This window comes from Stegostoma tigrinum, chromosome 13 (genome assembly GCF_030684315.1).
Source record: "Stegostoma tigrinum isolate sSteTig4 chromosome 13, sSteTig4.hap1, whole genome shotgun sequence".
Lineage (NCBI taxonomy): Eukaryota > Metazoa > Chordata > Chondrichthyes > Orectolobiformes > Stegostomatidae > Stegostoma > Stegostoma tigrinum.
The window spans coordinates 77676583-77694908 of NC_081366.1; the positions used below are offsets into that span (position 1 = coordinate 77676583).

The 18326-nt window shown below is 45.0% G+C and overlaps 1 protein-coding gene across 1 annotated transcript in view; it reads left to right on the top strand.

The window, feature by feature from the left end:
- emx3 (empty spiracles homeobox 3) overlaps positions 1–7743 on the top strand; it is a 58986-nt gene extending 51243 nt beyond the window's left edge. The window contains exon 3 of the mRNA XM_059650528.1: positions 7671–7743. Within this exon, the coding sequence (XP_059506511.1) occupies positions 7671–7676 (6 nt within the window). The 3' untranslated portion in view covers positions 7677–7743. The remainder of the gene's footprint in view (positions 1–7670) is intronic.
- The last annotated feature ends 10583 nt before the right edge of the window (positions 7744–18326 follow it).

The following is an 18326-nucleotide window of genomic DNA, read 5'->3' on the forward strand; positions in this document are numbered from 1 at the left end:
CATCCCCATCCCCACAACACCCTTGCTGATAAAGATGGACTGAAAGTTCAACTTACGTTGCTTCAATGTGACTCAATGAATGGCTGCCCTCCCCCCACTGCATGCCAAAATCAGCCCAGCTCGTCCCTGCCTCCCTAACCTGTTCATCCTCTCACCTATCCCCTCCTCCCACCTCAAGCCGCACCTCCATTCCCTACCTCCTTATCTCATCCCGCCCTCTTGACCTGTCCGTCTCTCCAGAATGACCTATCTCCTCCCTACCTCCCCACCTACACTCACCTCTACAGGCTTCATCCCCGCCCCTTTGACTTGTCTGTCTCCTCCCCACCTATCTTCTCCTCTATCCACCTTCGATCCGCCTCCCCCTCTCTCCCTATTTATTCCAGTTCCCTCTCCGCATCCCCCTTCTCTGATGAAGGGTCTAGGCCCGAAACGTCAGCTTTTGTTCTCCTGAGATGCTGCTTGGCCTGCTGTGTTCATCCAGCTTCACACCTTCTTATGTCGGATTCTCCAGCATCTGCAGTTCCCACTATCTCCGCTGCACCAATGCTATTGTTTTTGCGTACCTGTGTTATCCCAGGTTAATCTCCAAGAACAACAAAGCACCAAAATAAGCGCACATTCAACATTACACCAGTGCAAAAATACAAATACAGCCTCTATGACAAGAATTGACCCTTACCCCAGAAATGGTCAACGATAAACAGACTTCCATCAATAAATCAGCAGAACAAATGCACAGTCAAACATCAGACAGAACTGGCAATGCAGAAAGCAGCCTCCAGGAAAAACTACATGCAAACAAATGCACTTTGAAATTGACATACAGACCAAGAGTCAATCTTGTGCTGCCTAAGTTATTTCTGCTGTGCCTGGAGGGGTCTTTTTATCACCTGTTCTGGAGTTTTTTTTTAACAGTGCCCTGTGGACCAGAAAGAGGGGAGGCGACATCTCTTGATGAACTGAAACAGATTTCTACTACCCCACACCTGGATTCTGCAATGGGGGCTGCTACAATGAGCATATGTCAACTGTATTCTCTGGCGGCATGCTGTCAGAGGGATGGTCAGGACCCTGGCAAATGCTGCGAATCTCGGGGAGGCAGCATCATCGGCCATTTGGGAATGTGACTGATTTCTTTACATTTTGCCTTTGATCTACAGTTGTCAGGGGGACATGATGATAGCCCCTAAATCCTGCGAGCACTGTATCACTGATTAACCAAGGATTGGTAAATACTCTAAAAGATGTGCGCTGTTATGTTCTCTAAATCTAGCACAGCTTTCAACCTATATTCGCTTGGTGGTGTAGATACTGATTAGCTCATAGATGTTTCTTAGATGATTGAAATATTGCTGCCTCCAGCTGCAATGGTTCCAACATCCCTATGATGTTGTTGCAAATCAAAGCTGTAGACCCTGAAACTACAACCATGACTAGCCAAAAATCAATGATCCCAAAAGTAGTCACACAACTTAAGATTAGATTAGATTAGATTCCCTATAGTGTGGAAACAGGCCCTTTGGCCCAACAAGTCCACACTGACCCTTGGTTGTGGAACTCTGGAGGAGGCAGCAGAAAAAGATTCTGGTAGCCTTTCATCTTCATTATTCTCCTTGTTTGGGCTTCCAGGATGGTGGAGCAGAAGTGGGGTGGAACACTGAGGTGTGAAACAACATTACAGCTTCACCACCTCATCCTACAGATCCCAAATGGAGAGGAAGTCTGGAATGATCCCAAGAAAGCTCTGATTGCAACAACATCAAGAAAGAGAATAACTCCACCTGCGAAAATTACAGAGACATCTCTTTGCTCTCCATTGCAGGAAAGAGAGTCATACAGCATGGAAACAGACCCTTCTGTCCAAGTAGTCCATGCCAAACATTACTGCAAACCAGATTGGTCCCACCTTTCCTTTAAAAATAAACTTATTTGACTTGCTCAGCAATCCCTTTCTCCTTGAATCTCAATGTTAATTTAGGCTGTCAAGACACATGTTTGACATGATGTTCACAGCTTGTCAACTCCATTGTCAACAATGTTAACTTCTTAACAAAGCATTCTGTGACTTGACAAAAGTTTTCAATTCTATAAATCATGAAAAGTCTGGAATATTCATCTAAAGTATAAATGTCCTCTGAAACTCGTTACCATCTTTCATCTGCATCATAGTGTTGAGCAAGCAGTGACCCTTAGTAATGGAACTTTTTCAGAGCCCTTTGGTGTTAAGGCAGGAGTCAAACAAGAATGTGTCATTACTGCAACTCTTTTCTTGATCTTCTTAGTTTTCTTGCTGCAGCTGACTGGAGATAGGCCTTCTGCTCAAGTTTTATTTCCATTCGTTCTTTGGATGTGGCGTCTCTAGCTGGACCAGCATTTATTGCTCAGTTATAATTGCATAGAGGGCATTTAAGAGTCAGCCACATTGCTGTGGCTCTGGATCACATGTTGCCTAGATGGCTAAAAGAATGGCAGGTTTCCCTCCCTAAAGGACATTAGCGTGCAGCTTATTTATTGGATACATGGTAGTCTACTTAATCACAGATGACTCCAATCAAAAACCAGGACAACTCCAATTTTGGTTGTTGAGTTCCAATACTCAATGACGCTGCATCAGAAATGGATTCCAGAGAATTGTTGATCTATTTTCTGAGGTATATGAGAAGATGGGACTCAGGTTAAGTGGATTGGCCAAGCTAAATAAAGGTTTACAGGGATTGGATGGGATGCTTTTCAGTGGGTTAGTGTGGACTTGAAGAGCCAAATGGATTCTGTCTTTACTGCAGGGATTCTGTACCTTACATTTATAACTACAATGCAGTTCTGTTAGCTCATGTCGATTATGTCACAGATGAAGGCTACAGTGTTCATTCCAACACAGTGTGGAGGTGGTGGAACACAGCAGGCCAGGCAGCATCGGAGGAGTGGGAAAGCTAACATTTCGGGTCACGACCCTTCTTCAGAAAGACACATTTATTTATCGGATGATTCAACATTTCTGAAGAAAGACCCCAACCCAGAATGTCAGCTTTCCTGCTGCTCTGATGCTGCCTGGACTGCTGTGTTCCTCTAGCTCCACGCTGTGCTATATCTGACTCCAGCATCGGCAGTTCTTACTATCTCTGAGTGTTCACACTAATATGTTTTCCAGGAGTACCCATGTGTATGTAAATACACCATGCCAACAATTAAATGTAATGAGGGCGTTTATCAAACAGCTTCTATTTGACACTTAAATCCTAACTGTGATGGATGATTAAAATGTACTTATTACAAAGTAGAATGACAAGATGACACATTGCTATGCATTAAACTGAAGGATTTAGATTTGTGTACAAGATTTTCTCTACAATCTCAACAGAGTTGCGCTGGTAGAATTCTGAATGGAAATGTTTCTCGAGGTGGAGAGAGGAAGAGTGGATGGAAATTCATTTCTGACTCTGTTCACCAGCCTATCCCCAAATGACATGTATAGGGCCCATTCTGAGTCTTTTTGACTGGGAAATTTACAAGTAATTAAATTAAAGTATCAAAAATTGGACAAAATCTAAAATGAATAAGATTTCACATAATGCAACTATTATGGTGCAGGAATTCTAACATAACTGTAAATAAAATAAAAATCGAGACTTTTAAAATACAAAGTCGGAATTCAATTGGAGCTGCAGTGGTCAGGACTTTTGGAATGTACAAAACCTGAGAGAACTGTGGATGCTGTAAATCAGAAACAAGTATGGAAATTGCTGGAAAAGCTCAGCAGATCTGGCTGCACCTGTCCTCTTGTTCTGATTTGCCTCCACAGATGCTGCCAGATCTGCTCAGCTTTTCCAGCAATTTCTGTTTCTGTGTTTGCTTTTGGAATGTATGTTTTAAAAAAACAAGGTTAACCAGGGAAAGGGTAGGTCCCATTAGGGAGCAAAGGGGCTAACCTCTGTGTGAAGCTGCAGGATATCGGAAGGGTGTTGAATGTCTTCACTCTGGAAAAGGAGGATTTAGGAACAGAATTCAGGTAAAGGGATTGTGAAGAACTCGCACAGTTTGACATCGGAAATGGGAGGCGTTGGAGACTCTATTGGGCTTAAAAACAAATCCCCTGGCTCAGGTGAATTGCATCGCAGGCTGCTATGGGAGGCATAGCAGGAAATTACAGGGATTTTGACACAAATTTTTAATTCCTCTCTGACCACAGCGACGTGCCAGAGGACGAGATGACATCTAATAGAGTCACAAAGTCCTACAGCATGGAGTCAGGCCCTTCAGCCCATACTGGTACATGCCGATCGTATGTCCATCCATGCTAAACCCATTTCCCTGCACTTGATCTGTACCGTTCTAAACATTTCCTATCCATGTATTTGTCCAAATGCCTTTTAAATGTTGCTAATGTACCTGCCTCACCCACTTCCGCTGGCAGCTCATTCCATATCGGTACCGCTCTCTGTGTGAAAAAGATGCCCCTCAGGTTCCCATGTATTCTTTCCCCTCTAACCTCATGCTCTCCGGTGCTCGATTCCCCAATCCTGTGAAAATAACTGAGTGCATTCACCCTATCCATGCCACTCATGATGTTATACACTTTTATAAGATCACCCCTCAGAGTCTTACGCTCTAAACTGAAAAGTCCCAGCTTGTCCAATGTAGATAACAAACAGCAGCGGGCCCAGCACCGACCCCTGAGGCACACCACTAGTCACAGGGCTCAGTCAGACAAGCATCCCTCAACTATTACTCTCTAATCCCTACCAGCAGGCCAATTGTGTATCAAATTTGCCAACTCTCCCTGGATTCCATGCGAACTAACCTTCCAGAACAGCCTATCATGTGGAACCTTATTAAAGGCCTTACTGAAATCCATATAGACTACATCTACCATTCTGTCCTCATCAACCTTCCTGGTCACTTCATCAAAGAACTCTAACAAATTTGATAGGCATGATCTTCCAAGCTCAAAACCATACTGACTACTCCTAATCACAGCCTGTGTTTCTAAATGCGTGTATATCATGTATCTCAGAATCTTCTCAAGTGACTTACTTACTACAGGTGATAGGCTTATTGGTCCATTGTTCCCAGATTTTTCTTTGCAGCCCTTCTTGAATAAGGGCGCTACATTCGCTTCCCTCCAGTCTTCCGGGACCTCACCCATGGCTAACGATGATGCAAATATATCAGTCAGGTCCCCGGAATTTCTTCTCAAGCCTCTTGCAGGGTTCTTGGATATATCTGATCAGGACCAGAAGATTTATCCACTTTCATACATTCTAATACGTCCAACACTTCCTCTCATATGATATGGACCATTCCCAAGGTATTTCCATTAACTTCCCCAAGTTCCCAAGTCTTCATGTCACTCCCTACAGTAAACACAGAAGAGAAATATTCATTGAGGAGCTCACCCATCTCCTGTGGCTCTACGCACACATAACCACTTTTGTTCTTGAGGTGTTCTATTCTCTTCCTAGCTATTCTTTTCTTTTAATATACTTAAAGAATCTCTTTGGATTCACCCTAATCTCCTCAGCCAAAGCTATCTCATGTCCCCTTTCGCCCTCCTGATTTCCTTCTTCAGTAAACTCCTGTACCGCCTAAATAATACCAGGGATTCCCTTGCTCCCACCTACCTGTCCTGAGCCATGCCTCCTTATATTTCTGGTCAAAGCCTCAATATCTCTTGTCATCCAGGGTTCCCTACTCCCGCCAACTGTGGCCTCCACCTTCACTGGAATATATAGAACTCCAGCTATTACACTTTCATAGGGCTCCCACTTGGCAGAGGTCCGTTCGTCTGCAAAAACCTACTCTCATCAGGCCCTGCAAGCTCCTGTCGAATTCCATTAAAATTCACCTTGCACTAATTTAGAATTTGAACGTGGGGACCAGTTTTGTCCTACTCCACAACTATTTTAAAATTAATAGGAATATGGTCACTGGTCCCAAAGTTGCTCCCCCACTGAAACCACAGTTGCCTGTCCTGCCCTATTTCCCAACAGTAGGTCAGGTTTTTCCCTGTCCCATTAGGAGCCTCTACATACTGCTTGAGGAAACTTTCCTGAACACATTTAACAAATTCCACCCCATCTAAGCCCATAATACCATGGCAGTCCCAGTCTACATTTGGAAAATTAAAATCTCCCAGCCCTATTTCCCTTGCAAGTCTCCGCAATCTCCCTGTATATTTGTTCCCCAAATTCCTGTTGACTATTTGGGGGCCTTTAGTACAACACCAATAACATCACCATCCCCTTCTCATTCCTTAGATCCACCCACAAAGCCTCACTGAATGACCCCTCAGTTATACATCTCTGCCTACTGCTGAGATACTCCCTTTAATCAGAAATGCAACTCGCCTTCCCCTCTTTCCTCCACCTCTGTCCCGCCTAAAGCATCTGCCCCCGGCACATTAAACTGCTAGTCCTGCCCCTCCCTTAGCCATGCTTCTGCAATGGCTTTAATATTCCAACCCCAGATATCTATCCACACCCTGAGTTCATCAGCCTTACCTGTCAGCCCTCTTCCATTGAAATAGATGCAATTTAATCTAACAGCATTCCTCGCTCCCTGTCCTGTTCCAGCCTGTCTCTTCACCTTGCTATTTCTGATTACTGTATTTCCTACAAGCCTCACACTTGCCTCCCTGCTGTTGAGGATCCCACACCCCTGCCGTGCTAGTTTAAACTCCACCTTGCAACGCTGGCAAATCTGCCCTCCACGATGTTGGTCCCCCTCTAGTTCAGGTACAACAAGTCCCTCTTGAATGGGTCACCTCTGCCCCAGGAAAGATCTCAATGATACAGGAATGCCCCTGCACCAACGCTTTAGCAGTTCATCTCCCACATCCTTCTGTTCCTAACCTCACTAGCACTAGAATAGGCAACTTCTGCTGCAGCTTTACCGAACTTTATTTAGGCTAAAATTGGTTTATTGAGTACAGTTCAGGAACCACATTACCAGAAGGATGTGGATGCTTTGGAGAGGGTACAGAAAAGGTTTACCGGGATGTTTCCTGGCCTGGGGGATTTTAGCTATGAGGGAAGATTGGATAGACTGGGTTTGTTTTCAGTGGAACACAGGAGGCCGAGGGGCAAACTGATAGAAGCTTATAAGATTGTGAATGGCAGGATCGAGTGGAAAGAATGATTTTTTTTTCCCAGAGGGGAGGAGTCAATTACTGGGGGCCGCATTTCAATGTGTGGTGGGGATTTGGGGAAGTTTAAAAGAGATGTGCGAGGCAAGTTTTTTGCACAAAGGGTGGTGAGTGCCTGGAATGCGCTGCAAGAGGAGATGGTGGAAGCAGACGCAATAGCAGCATTTGGGAAGCCCCTGAATGAATACATAAATAAGAAGGAAATAGAGGGATACAGATCCTGTAAGTGAAGACCGTTTTAGTGTGGAAGGGCAAAATATGTTGGTGCAGACTTGGAGAAACAAAGGGCCTATTCCTGTGCTGTGCTGTTCTTCATTATTTTTCAAAGTTCATGGGGATAAAACCTGAGAAGAATCAGTTGAATTGGACTTAAAGATTTGAAATAAAGAGGTACTTTCTCTGGATTTGAGTTTCTCTAATGGTTAGTGTTAGAAGCTGGATGGAACTTTGTTTTGCTATATGTTTCAAACTGTTCAGACTGTACTGCATAGATAACTCGCTTTGTTTTATTTTTTCTCTTTTACAGAATTAGCTTCTGCGTTGTTTTAACAGAAACTCTACAGGTTCATGCAACTACGTTACAGTGAATGATCACCAGGTGAACTAAAATAAAAGAAAATCTGTCAAGTCATACTTTGCTCCATCATCTGGGATCATAACAATGTATACCAGCCGTAGAATTAGAATTATATGGAATGTGTGGGAAATGAGGTATAAGTATGATAGAAAGATCACACTTTTTGAAAGCAAAAACAAAGTTAAGACTAGGAAATATGGGAGGGATGTTAACAGAAGGTACAGTGGCAACTTTACATTCAATTAATCTTATATCAAAATAGACTGGTTAATGAGAAAATGGCAAATTAACATTTTTAAAATTCAACTGTGATATCTGATTAGAGGCTTTCATGAGGCGGAACAGGCAGAATATGCACAGATTGCCAAAAAAAGACAAGTTGAACACAACAATTTGCCTATCGTACATTATAATTGTACTGTCATGCTGACAAATTTGTGTGGCACACCTATATTTCGTTGGCTCAAATCTTGGATGCACAGCAACAAATCACAGAGATTGCAGAGGTCTGAGATGGAGAGGTATCTGAGATGGAGAGGTCTGTGATGGAGAGGTATCTGAGATGCAGAGGTCTGTGATGGAGAGGTATCTGAGATGGAGAGGTATCTGAGATGCAGAGGTCTGAGATGGAGAGGTATCTGAGATGCAGAGGTCTGAGATGGAGAGGTATCTGAGATGCAGAGGTCTGTGATGCAGAGGTATCTGAGATGCAGAGGTCTGAGATGGAGAGGTATCTGAGATGCAGAGGTCTGAGATGGAGAGGTATCTGAGATGCAGAGGTCTGAGATGGAGAGGTATCTGAGATGCAGAGGTCTGAGATGGAGAGGTATCTGAGATGGAGAGGTCTGTGATGGAGAGGTATCTGAGATGCAGAGGTCTGAGATGGAGAGGTATCTGAGATGGAGAGGTATCTGAGATGCAGAGGTCTGAGATGGAGAGGTATCTGAGATGCAGAGGTCTGTGATGGAGAGGTATCTGAGATGCAGAGGTATCTGAGATGGAGAGGTATCTGAGATGCAGAGGTCTGAGATGGAGAGGTATCTGAGATGCAGAGGTATCTGAGATGGAGAGGTATCTGAGATGCAGAGGTATCTGAGATGGAGAGGTATCTGAGATGCAGAGGTCTGTGATGCAGAGGTATCTGAGATGGAGAGGTCTGTGATGGAGAGGTATCTGAGGTGCAGAGGTCTGTGATGGAGAGGTATCTGAGATGGAGAGGTATCTGAGATGCAGAGGTCTGAGATGGAGAGGTATCTGAGATGCAGAGGTCTGTGATGGAGAGGTATCTGAGATGCAGAGGTCTGTGATGCAGAGGTATCTGAGATGCAGAGGTCTGAGATGGAGAGGTATCTGAGATGCAGAGGTCTGAGATGGAGAGGTATCTGAGATGGAGAGGTCTGTGATGGAGAGGTATCTGAGATGCAGAGGTCTGAGATGGAGAGGTATCTGAGATGCAGAGGTCTGTGATGGAGAGGTATCTGAGATGCAGAGGTCTGAGATGGAGAGGTATCTGAGATGCAGAGGTCTGTGATGCAGAGGTATCTGAGATGCAGAGGTCTGAGATGCAGAGGTATCTGAGATGCAGAGGTCTGAGATGGAGAGGTATCTGTGATGCAGAGGTCTGTGATGGAGAGGTATCTGAGATGCAGAGGTCTGTGATGCAGAGGTATCTGAGATGCAGAGGTCTGAGATGGAGAGATATCTGAGATGCAGAGGTCTGAGATGGAGAGGTATCTGAGATGCAGAGGTCTGTGATGGAGAGGTATCTGAGATGGACAGGTATCTGAGATGCAGAGGTCTGAGATGGAGAGGTATCTGAGATGCAGAGGTCTGTGATGGAGAGGTATCTGAGATGGAGAGGTATCTGAGATGCAGAGGTCTGAGATGGAGAGGTATCTGAGATGCAGAGGTCTGTGATGGAGAGGTATCTGAGATGGAGAGGTATCTGAGATGGAGAGGTATCTGAGATGCAGAGGTCTGAGATGGAGAGGTATCTGAGATGGAAAGGTATCTGAGATGCAGAGGTCTGTGATGGAGAGGTATCTGAGATGGAGAGGTATCTGAGATGCAGAGGTCTGAGATGGAGAGGTATCTGAGATGCAGAGGTCTGAGATGGAGAGGTATCTGAGATGCAGAGGTCTGTGATGCAGAGGTATCTGAGATGCAGAGGTCTGAGATGGAGAGGTATCTGAGATGCAGAGGTCTGAGATGGAGAGGTATCTGAGATGCAGAGGTCTGAGATGGAGAGGTATCTGAGATGCAGAGGTCTGTGATGGAGAGGTATCTGAGATGGAGAGGTCTGTGATGGAGAGGTATCTGAGATGCAGAGGTCTGAGATGGAGAGGTATCTGAGATGGAGAGGTATCTGAGATGCAGAGGTCTGAGATGGAGAGGTATCTGAGATGCAGAGGTCTGTGATGGAGAGGTATCTGAGATGCAGAGGTATCTGAGATGGAGAGGTATCTGAGATGCAGAGGTCTGAGATGGAGAGGTATCTGAGATGCAGAGGTATCTGAGATGGAGAGGTATCTGAGATGCAGAGGTATCTGAGATGGAGAGGTATCTGAGATGCAGAGGTCTGTGATGCAGAGGTATCTGAGATGGAGAGGTCTGTGATGGAGAGGTATCTGAGGTGCAGAGGTCTGTGATGGAGAGGTATCTGAGATGGAGAGGTATCTGAGATGCAGAGGTCTGAGATGGAGAGGTATCTGAGATGCAGAGGTCTGTGATGGAGAGGTATCTGAGATGCAGAGGTCTGTGATGCAGAGGTATCTGAGATGCAGAGGTCTGAGATGGAGAGGTATCTGAGATGCAGAGGTCTGAGATGGAGAGGTATCTGAGATGGAGAGGTCTGTGATGGAGAGGTATCTGAGATGCAGAGGTCTGAGATGGAGAGGTATCTGAGATGCAGAGGTCTGTGATGGAGAGGTATCTGAGATGCAGAGGTCTGAGATGGAGAGGTATCTGAGATGCAGAGGTCTGTGATGCAGAGGTATCTGAGATGCAGAGGTCTGAGATGCAGAGGTATCTGAGATGCAGAGGTCTGAGATGGAGAGGTATCTGTGATGCAGAGGTCTGTGATGGAGAGGTATCTGAGATGCAGAGGTCTGTGATGCAGAGGTATCTGAGATGCAGAGGTCTGAGATGGAGAGATATCTGAGATGCAGAGGTCTGAGATGGAGAGGTATCTGAGATGCAGAGGTCTGTGATGGAGAGGTATCTGAGATGGACAGGTATCTGAGATGCAGAGGTCTGAGATGGAGAGGTATCTGAGATGCAGAGGTCTGTGATGGAGAGGTATCTGAGATGGAGAGGTATCTGAGATGCAGAGGTCTGAGATGGAGAGGTATCTGAGATGCAGAGGTCTGTGATGGAGAGGTATCTGAGATGGAGAGGTATCTGAGATGGAGAGGTATCTGAGATGCAGAGGTCTGAGATGGAGAGGTATCTGAGATGGAAAGGTATCTGAGATGCAGAGGTCTGTGATGGAGAGGTATCTGAGATGGAGAGGTATCTGAGATGCAGAGGTCTGAGATGGAGAGGTATCTGAGATGCAGAGGTCTGAGATGGAGAGGTATCTGAGATGCAGAGGTCTGTGATGCAGAGGTATCTGAGATGCAGAGGTCTGAGATGGAGAGGTATCTGAGATGCAGAGGTCTGAGATGGAGAGGTATCTGAGATGCAGAGGTCTGAGATGGAGAGGTATCTGAGATGCAGAGGTCTGTGATGGAGAGGTATCTGAGATTGCAGAGGTCTGAGATGGAGAGGTATCTGAGATGCAGAGCTTTGAGATGTAGAGGTTTGAGATGGAGAGGTTTGAGATGCAGAGGTATCTGAGTGTCTTTGTGGATGAACTGCAAAAGGAGCCTGCACTCGGGAGCTTGATTGCTGTCTGTGGCGGAGCTTGGTGCCCACAGCAATGGCTGCTTCCTGTGTGTGGTGTAAGGTTGAGTTCAGCATAGACTTGAGGCGAGGGCCTGGTGTGTTCTGGAGACAAGGCCTGGTGTAGTCCGGTGCAAGGCCTGGTGGCAAGGCCTGGTGTAGTCTGGAGTCAAGGCCTGGTGTAGTCTGGAGACAAGGCCTGGTGTAGTCTGGTGGCAAGGCCTGGTGTAGTCTGGAGTCAAGGCCTGGTGTTGTCTGGTGGCAGGGCCTAGTGTAGTCTGGTGGCAGGGCCTGGTGTAGTCTGGAGTCAAGGCCTGGTATAGTCTGGTGGCAGGGCCTGGTGTAGTCTGGAGTCAAGGTCTGGTGTAGTCTGGTGGCAGGGCCTGCTGTAGTCTGGTGGCAGGGCCTGGTGTAGTCTACAAGTGAATCTTCTCTCCCACAAATGGCCTGAGCACACAGACACACATTGACATTGTGGGGATGGGTCCAGCCACTTGGTGCTGTGCTCTCTGAGATATCGGTTCTATCGTACAGGTTTATCGCAGTCTATCAATCTGCCACTTGCATTCTTTGGCTAACAATGCAGTATGATTGATTTGCGGTGTTGTATTTGGCAATTATTTAATTTTATAGAAGTGTTTATAATATATGCGACTGACAGGATCTTGGAACCTATGCTCCAATTATACTATTCTTCTGGTGTATTTTTGGAAGAGTTTGGAGTAAATTTTTTACTGCAACTTGACACTGCCAGCAGCCGCTCACAGTGAGTAAGTAGTTTTACACCTCAGTCAAAACACAGAGTTTTACAAATTACTCACTATTCAGGGGAACATGTTAAAGACATTGAGTGGTGAAACTGCTGATGTTATTTCACCTGTTGTGGCTCTCAGTTATACTCAGCTAGAAGGAGATTGCCTGCCTGCCTCTGAGTTGTTATCCTTGGGTTGTTTCGAGCTCCCTCTGCTAACCCAGTTCTGCCTCAGGCATATTCACTTCTACTGCTAGCCTAATTACCAGGCTCACGACACAGTAATGCTGGCTGTATGTTTCTTCCCTGCGATCCAGGCGCTCCCATTGCAACCCTCAGAGATCGGGAATTGGGACGTTCCTACTCGGAGATCAAACAAGGCAGTGCTGTACATTGACTGAAGACCTTGTTGTTTGATGATGGTACTGAACCAGCGTTGCTGAAAAGGCACAGTTTGTGAAAGCTTTCTGCTTTGCTTTCATCAGGATGGTCTGTTGCCCGCGGAAGCATGAAAGCAAGCACTGGACACGATGAGGCAAGGAGAGTCTGGGTGGTAGGATTGGAAGAGGTGGTTGTAGTCAGGTAAAAACGGGCTCTTTGGGCTATGGTTTCCACAGCTGGTAGACATAACCTTACTGTTGGCAAGATGTTCTCAGTGAATGGGTCTGGCCCCTTTTGCATCTGGTCAGCGCAGAGATTGAAACAATTCTGGTTGCTCCATTGTGGAACTCCATCAGAACGTGGCTGGTGATATAGTACACGAATGGTCCAGAGGATGTGAATCCAAACCTCACTGGAATGGCCTGAGAATTGAAACTCTGTTTGTGATACGTGGCTAAGGAGAATACTGGAATCAGATGGTTGGAAAGAACCAACTCATGCTCTTCACAGAAAGAAAGATGTTGCCCTTATCTGGTCTGCTCTGTGTGTGACTGCATCCCATATCCCACATTATTGTAAACTTTGGAAGTGACTCAGCAAATGTGTTCAACTGGCCCACTTCTTGCAGTTGGAGAATTGCAATAACTGCTGGATTGCCGGAGGTGCTCACGTCTGGAGAATTAATTAAGTAAAACTTCGAAAAGGTTACAAACGGTTTCTGCAGAACAGGCCATAGGTCTTTTGAAAGGATAATCCTGTCCTTTGGTCCACACATGCAGGAAGTCCCATCATCACTTTTACAGTACACGGTGCAGTGTGAAGTGGCAGGAGAATGAATATGACTAGCCATTAGCTCCACAACTTGCGAGGGTTCTACATGAAGAGAATAAGAAGATGGACTATAATTGTTTCGGGGTGGAATTCTTTCTAACAGGACTAAGATGTGAGATTTCTGTGTGCAATTCTATCAATTCACCATTGAACATTGGTCACAGTTCAGCAACAGTCTGGGTACAATTTGCAAGTGGTATTCGTCTATGGCCTGCACTGATGTTGGCCAAAGTTGTGACCAGAAGGTAATTTCTCTCCTAATATGTTATTGACCACTCTTCCAGGTACTGCACCCTTACTCTGGGAGATATTCAGGCTAACTGACAAATTAAGGGAGGGTAATTAGGTTTTAATGGCGCCACAACTCTAAACTTAAAGTGCTGCGGGCTGCTGATGCTATCCAGGGCCACCTCTGATATTTGCATTCTCCTTCTAGTTAAGAGCATCAATTGTTCTGCAGTCACACCTGTTCAACTTTTCTAGTCAAACGTGTTCCTTTAACGTAAACAGAAACCATTGAAGAGCTGCCACTTTACATCTCTTCCGATATGAAATGCACTGAAGACAAAGTTTCTTGGCTCGTTTAACACGTACAGACCTTACCAAAATTACGAGAAGATTTAGGCCTTATACAATGTGACAAAACCCACTCTCTTCGTGACTAGAGAAAGCCTGTTCTGCTCCACATAAAACATGCTTCTAATTTGGGAACTCAAGCTTGAATCTTTCATAACAAATGCATATTTAAAACTCTTGCTGTTCGTTTTTCTGTGTTGTTCTGAGCATGGGTGGGTAGGTTTCCAATCACAACTCGATTAATTCCATTAGGTTATGTAGTAGGCTACACCATGGCATGATTTTATCTGAAATAATATTATGTGACACAATTTGGATGGGAATAACATATTGTGATAATCCAGCTTTAGTTTATTGACGTTTCTGGGGCAGTTGAGTATATTGAAAGTATATTTAAGCTATTATAGCTATAATGAGTTTTCAATAACTGCACAGATATTGAAATCAAAATTGCTGCATGCATTTATATAATAGTTTTTTAATGTAGTGTTTCGAACTAAGTAGTTTAAAAAGGAACTGCAAAGGGCGAATTCCCAATGTGTTTCTAAGTGATCAGTGCAGCAGTGAAGCATGTGCATCGAGATATCCTGACAGTGTTTTGATTAGGTGCTGTGCACCTCTCAGTACCTCAAGCGTATCTTTGCCCTGGCCGATGAGTTGTCAAACAATGGGGGAAATAGCAGGAGAGAGAAATAAAAAGGTGGCAAAAGGCTTGGAAAGTCAAAGGAGATTTCCTTTCTCTGCTCTAATTCTGCCTTTAGCGGTCAGGGCACTGAGTGTTTGACCAGGGGTTGGGGGCGAACTCATTGCAAAGAAAAGCCTTGGATCCCTGATTATGACAAGAATTTGTGCTGAGGAAACGGTACACCAGAACTTCACACCTGTTCACAGATTGAATGTCACTCACAACACAAAACATTCTCCTCTCCTGCCTTTATTTCAAACGCCAGAATTTTTCAGTTCGGCAAGAATATGTTCTTTTTTGGCGTGAGAACCTGAACTATCAGTCATAGATACTTTTAGCTACAAGGAAGAAAGGGGGATGCTAAACATTCTATTTACAGGAAGGAGTATTTCACTTATAAATGATAGGTCATGACAGCAATAGCTCTTAATCTGCCTGTTTACCTCTAGCAGACAAAGAATCCTTCACAGAGTTACTCCATGGAAAGCCTCACGGCCTGTGCATTTCAGACAAATGCTCTGACTCTTATAGATTCTGTTGGTGTCCTCAGGAAAACTGGGAAAAGCGATAAAACGTCTCTTCATTTTAAAGTAATTAATGTTCTACATCATCGATAATAGGATTTTGACGCGGTGGCAGATTTATTACGGCTCAGAGAGTTTGACTTTTACCACAGGCTGAACAAAAGTCCAAATGACATTCGTCTGTGCCAAGTTGCCCACTGGATCGTCCCAGGAGGTCCCATTTACTCTCTGGGTGTTGCATATAAAAGAGCAAAACCATTCTGGTTAGTTGGGTGCCGTGGCTGACCGGGATATCTTCTGTGTCATGTTCAGCTCAACACCTTCCACCAATGGTGCTAATCCACCTTCAAGGCTGTCAGACATTACATAATTCTTATTCGCCCAGTCTGCTGGAATCAGCCTTGACATACAGGAGTGGACAAATCCCTAAGCTGCCAAAGGCTTCAAACCAGTGGCTCCCACCAGATGATTTGCTCTGCCCATTGTACCAGGTTTTGACCCCGTTACAAAATAAAAACCACCTGGAGCCCCAGTGGAGTGCTAGGCAAAATAAGATGAATCTCTCCAATGAGTTAGGAGTCAGACGACACCAGGTTATAGTCTAGCAGGTTTATTTAAAATCACATGCTTCACCTGACAAAGGAGTAGCTCTCAGAAAGCTTGTGCTTTGAAATAAACCTGTTGGACTATAACTTAGTGTCGTATGACTTCTGACCTTGTCCACCCCAGTCCAACACCGACACCTCCACATCATTCCAATGACTGCAGTGTGCCCCACCTGTGCAACCAACCCTTCCAGCCCATCTTGACCTGGCTCTTGACACTATTGGCTATGAGGGCCTTCGGAAAGTAGCGGAGAAAACTCGACTGCCCAGAGAGAGCCATCACAATGGTTCGGTATCTCCGCGAACGACCATGCTGTTGTGTGTACTGGGTGACGGTGAGTGGTCTGACCCATTCCCAGTCACTAAAGGAGCTAAACAGGGCTGTGTGCTGGTCCAAACTCACGTCAGCATGGTTCCTGTCTACACATCACCCTGTGATGCCTTCCCTGCTGGTTAACCTGGAATTTGAGATCGGGTATTGATGGACAGGAGGCTGTTCAATCTGAGCCAACTCCAGGCAGAGATGAAGATTTCCTCGGACATATTTCAGAGCTTCTTTCTTGTTAACGATTGTGCGCTAGTGGCTGGTGAGCTGGACATAGCATGCAGCATGAGCTTGTTTTCCAGTGTATATAATAGCTTTACCTTTATGATCAGAATAAAGCAGCAATGTACCACCCTGATCCAAACAGTTCCACGGGTCTTTTGCATTAGCCTGGGCTGGTAAACAGTGCCTTGATTTCATGTTTAATTTCTCAAGTGAGAGAGTTCTTTGCCCGTGCAGTACTTGCTTAGTACACCAACGGAGTATCAGCCTACCAGTTAATTCAAACTTGGCAGTCACTTGTGAACCTACGATAAAAATTGCTGGAGGAAGTCAGCAGATCTGACAGGATCTGCCAGAGAGAGAAGCAGAGTTAACATTTCCGGTTCAAAGTGACACTTTGCTTTCGTTTCAGCAAGGGATTTCCAGCCTCCCAGATTGGAAGACAACCTTCCAGTTACTGTTGAGAGCAATGGGTAAAAATAAAGGGGAGAAACCTTTTACAGGTAAGTGGGCACACAAAGAGCAAAAAAATGCAGTGATTGCAAAAGTACCAACATGTAGAGAAATCTGAAATTAAGAGTCTAATGATGGCCACAACTTCATTCTTGATTGTTGGAAATACCCATCTGGTTCACTAATGCCCTTTAGGGAGGGAAACTGCCATGCTTACCTGGTCTGGCCTACATGTGACTCCAGACCCACAGCAATGTGGTTGATTTTTAATTGCCCTCTGGGGGGTAATTAGGGACGGGCAATAAATACTAGCCTGGCCAGCGAGACCCTCATTGTGTGAATGAATAAAAAAGAATTATAGCCTCTGCAGTTAAAGCCTTGAGTTAAAGGAAAATCCCGTTGGTTATAATAAGTATAGAGTCAGAAAAACCAGGGTCTGGATCTTCATCTCTGGGTTGCGATCATGGAGTCAGGGCATTTCCCAATGCCACAAACCCAACTTGGGAAAAGGTGCCCAGATGGTCAGATTTTCCTACTGGGACAGTGGGATTCCTAAGAGGTAGGCTGTTCGACCCTCGGATGGGTTAGATACTACTGGGGACAGCGGTGGGCATCCCAGAAGACCTGCCTTGGCCCATGACCTTTGTGTTGAAGTTTAGTAAAGGAACATACGTGTGAATGAGGGTCAGGAGGAGGGCATGCAGGCCCTTAAGATGACAAATGGCTCTCTATTAAATAATACCATAACTGATCTGATTGAAAACACACTCCTGCCTATGCCTCATAACCTTTCATCCTCTTGCTTAACTCAAGTCGGCCCATCTGTGTCTTAAAAATATTCAGAGATTTTACTTCCACTGTCTTTTCAACAAAAGAGATCCCCAGGCTCACAGCCCTCTGAGATAAAAGATTTCACCCATCCCTGTCTCTCATTTTTAAATATAGGTAGTGCTTGACTTCCAATTCCAGAATCTCCAATAAGCAAAACATTCTTTCCACATTCAACATGTCAAGGCCCCTCAGAAATGTTTATGCTTCAATCAGGTTGCCTCCAACTGTTCTAACCTCCATCAAATATGAGCCAAGCCTGCCCAACCTTCCCTCATAAGACAGGGTTTTGTCTGGTTAACCTTCTCTGCACTACCTGCAATGCATTTAATCTGTTCTCAAAAAAGTTGACCAGCACTCTGCTCATTACTCCAGATGTGGTCTCGCCAATGCCCTGTATAACTACCTACCTTTGCTTTCAATTCTGCTCACAATAAATGATTATATCCTATTAGCTTTCATAATTATTTGCTGCACCTGAACTCTTAGCCTTTTGTGATTCATGTATGAGGGTGCACGGCACAATCTTTTACTGCTTAGAT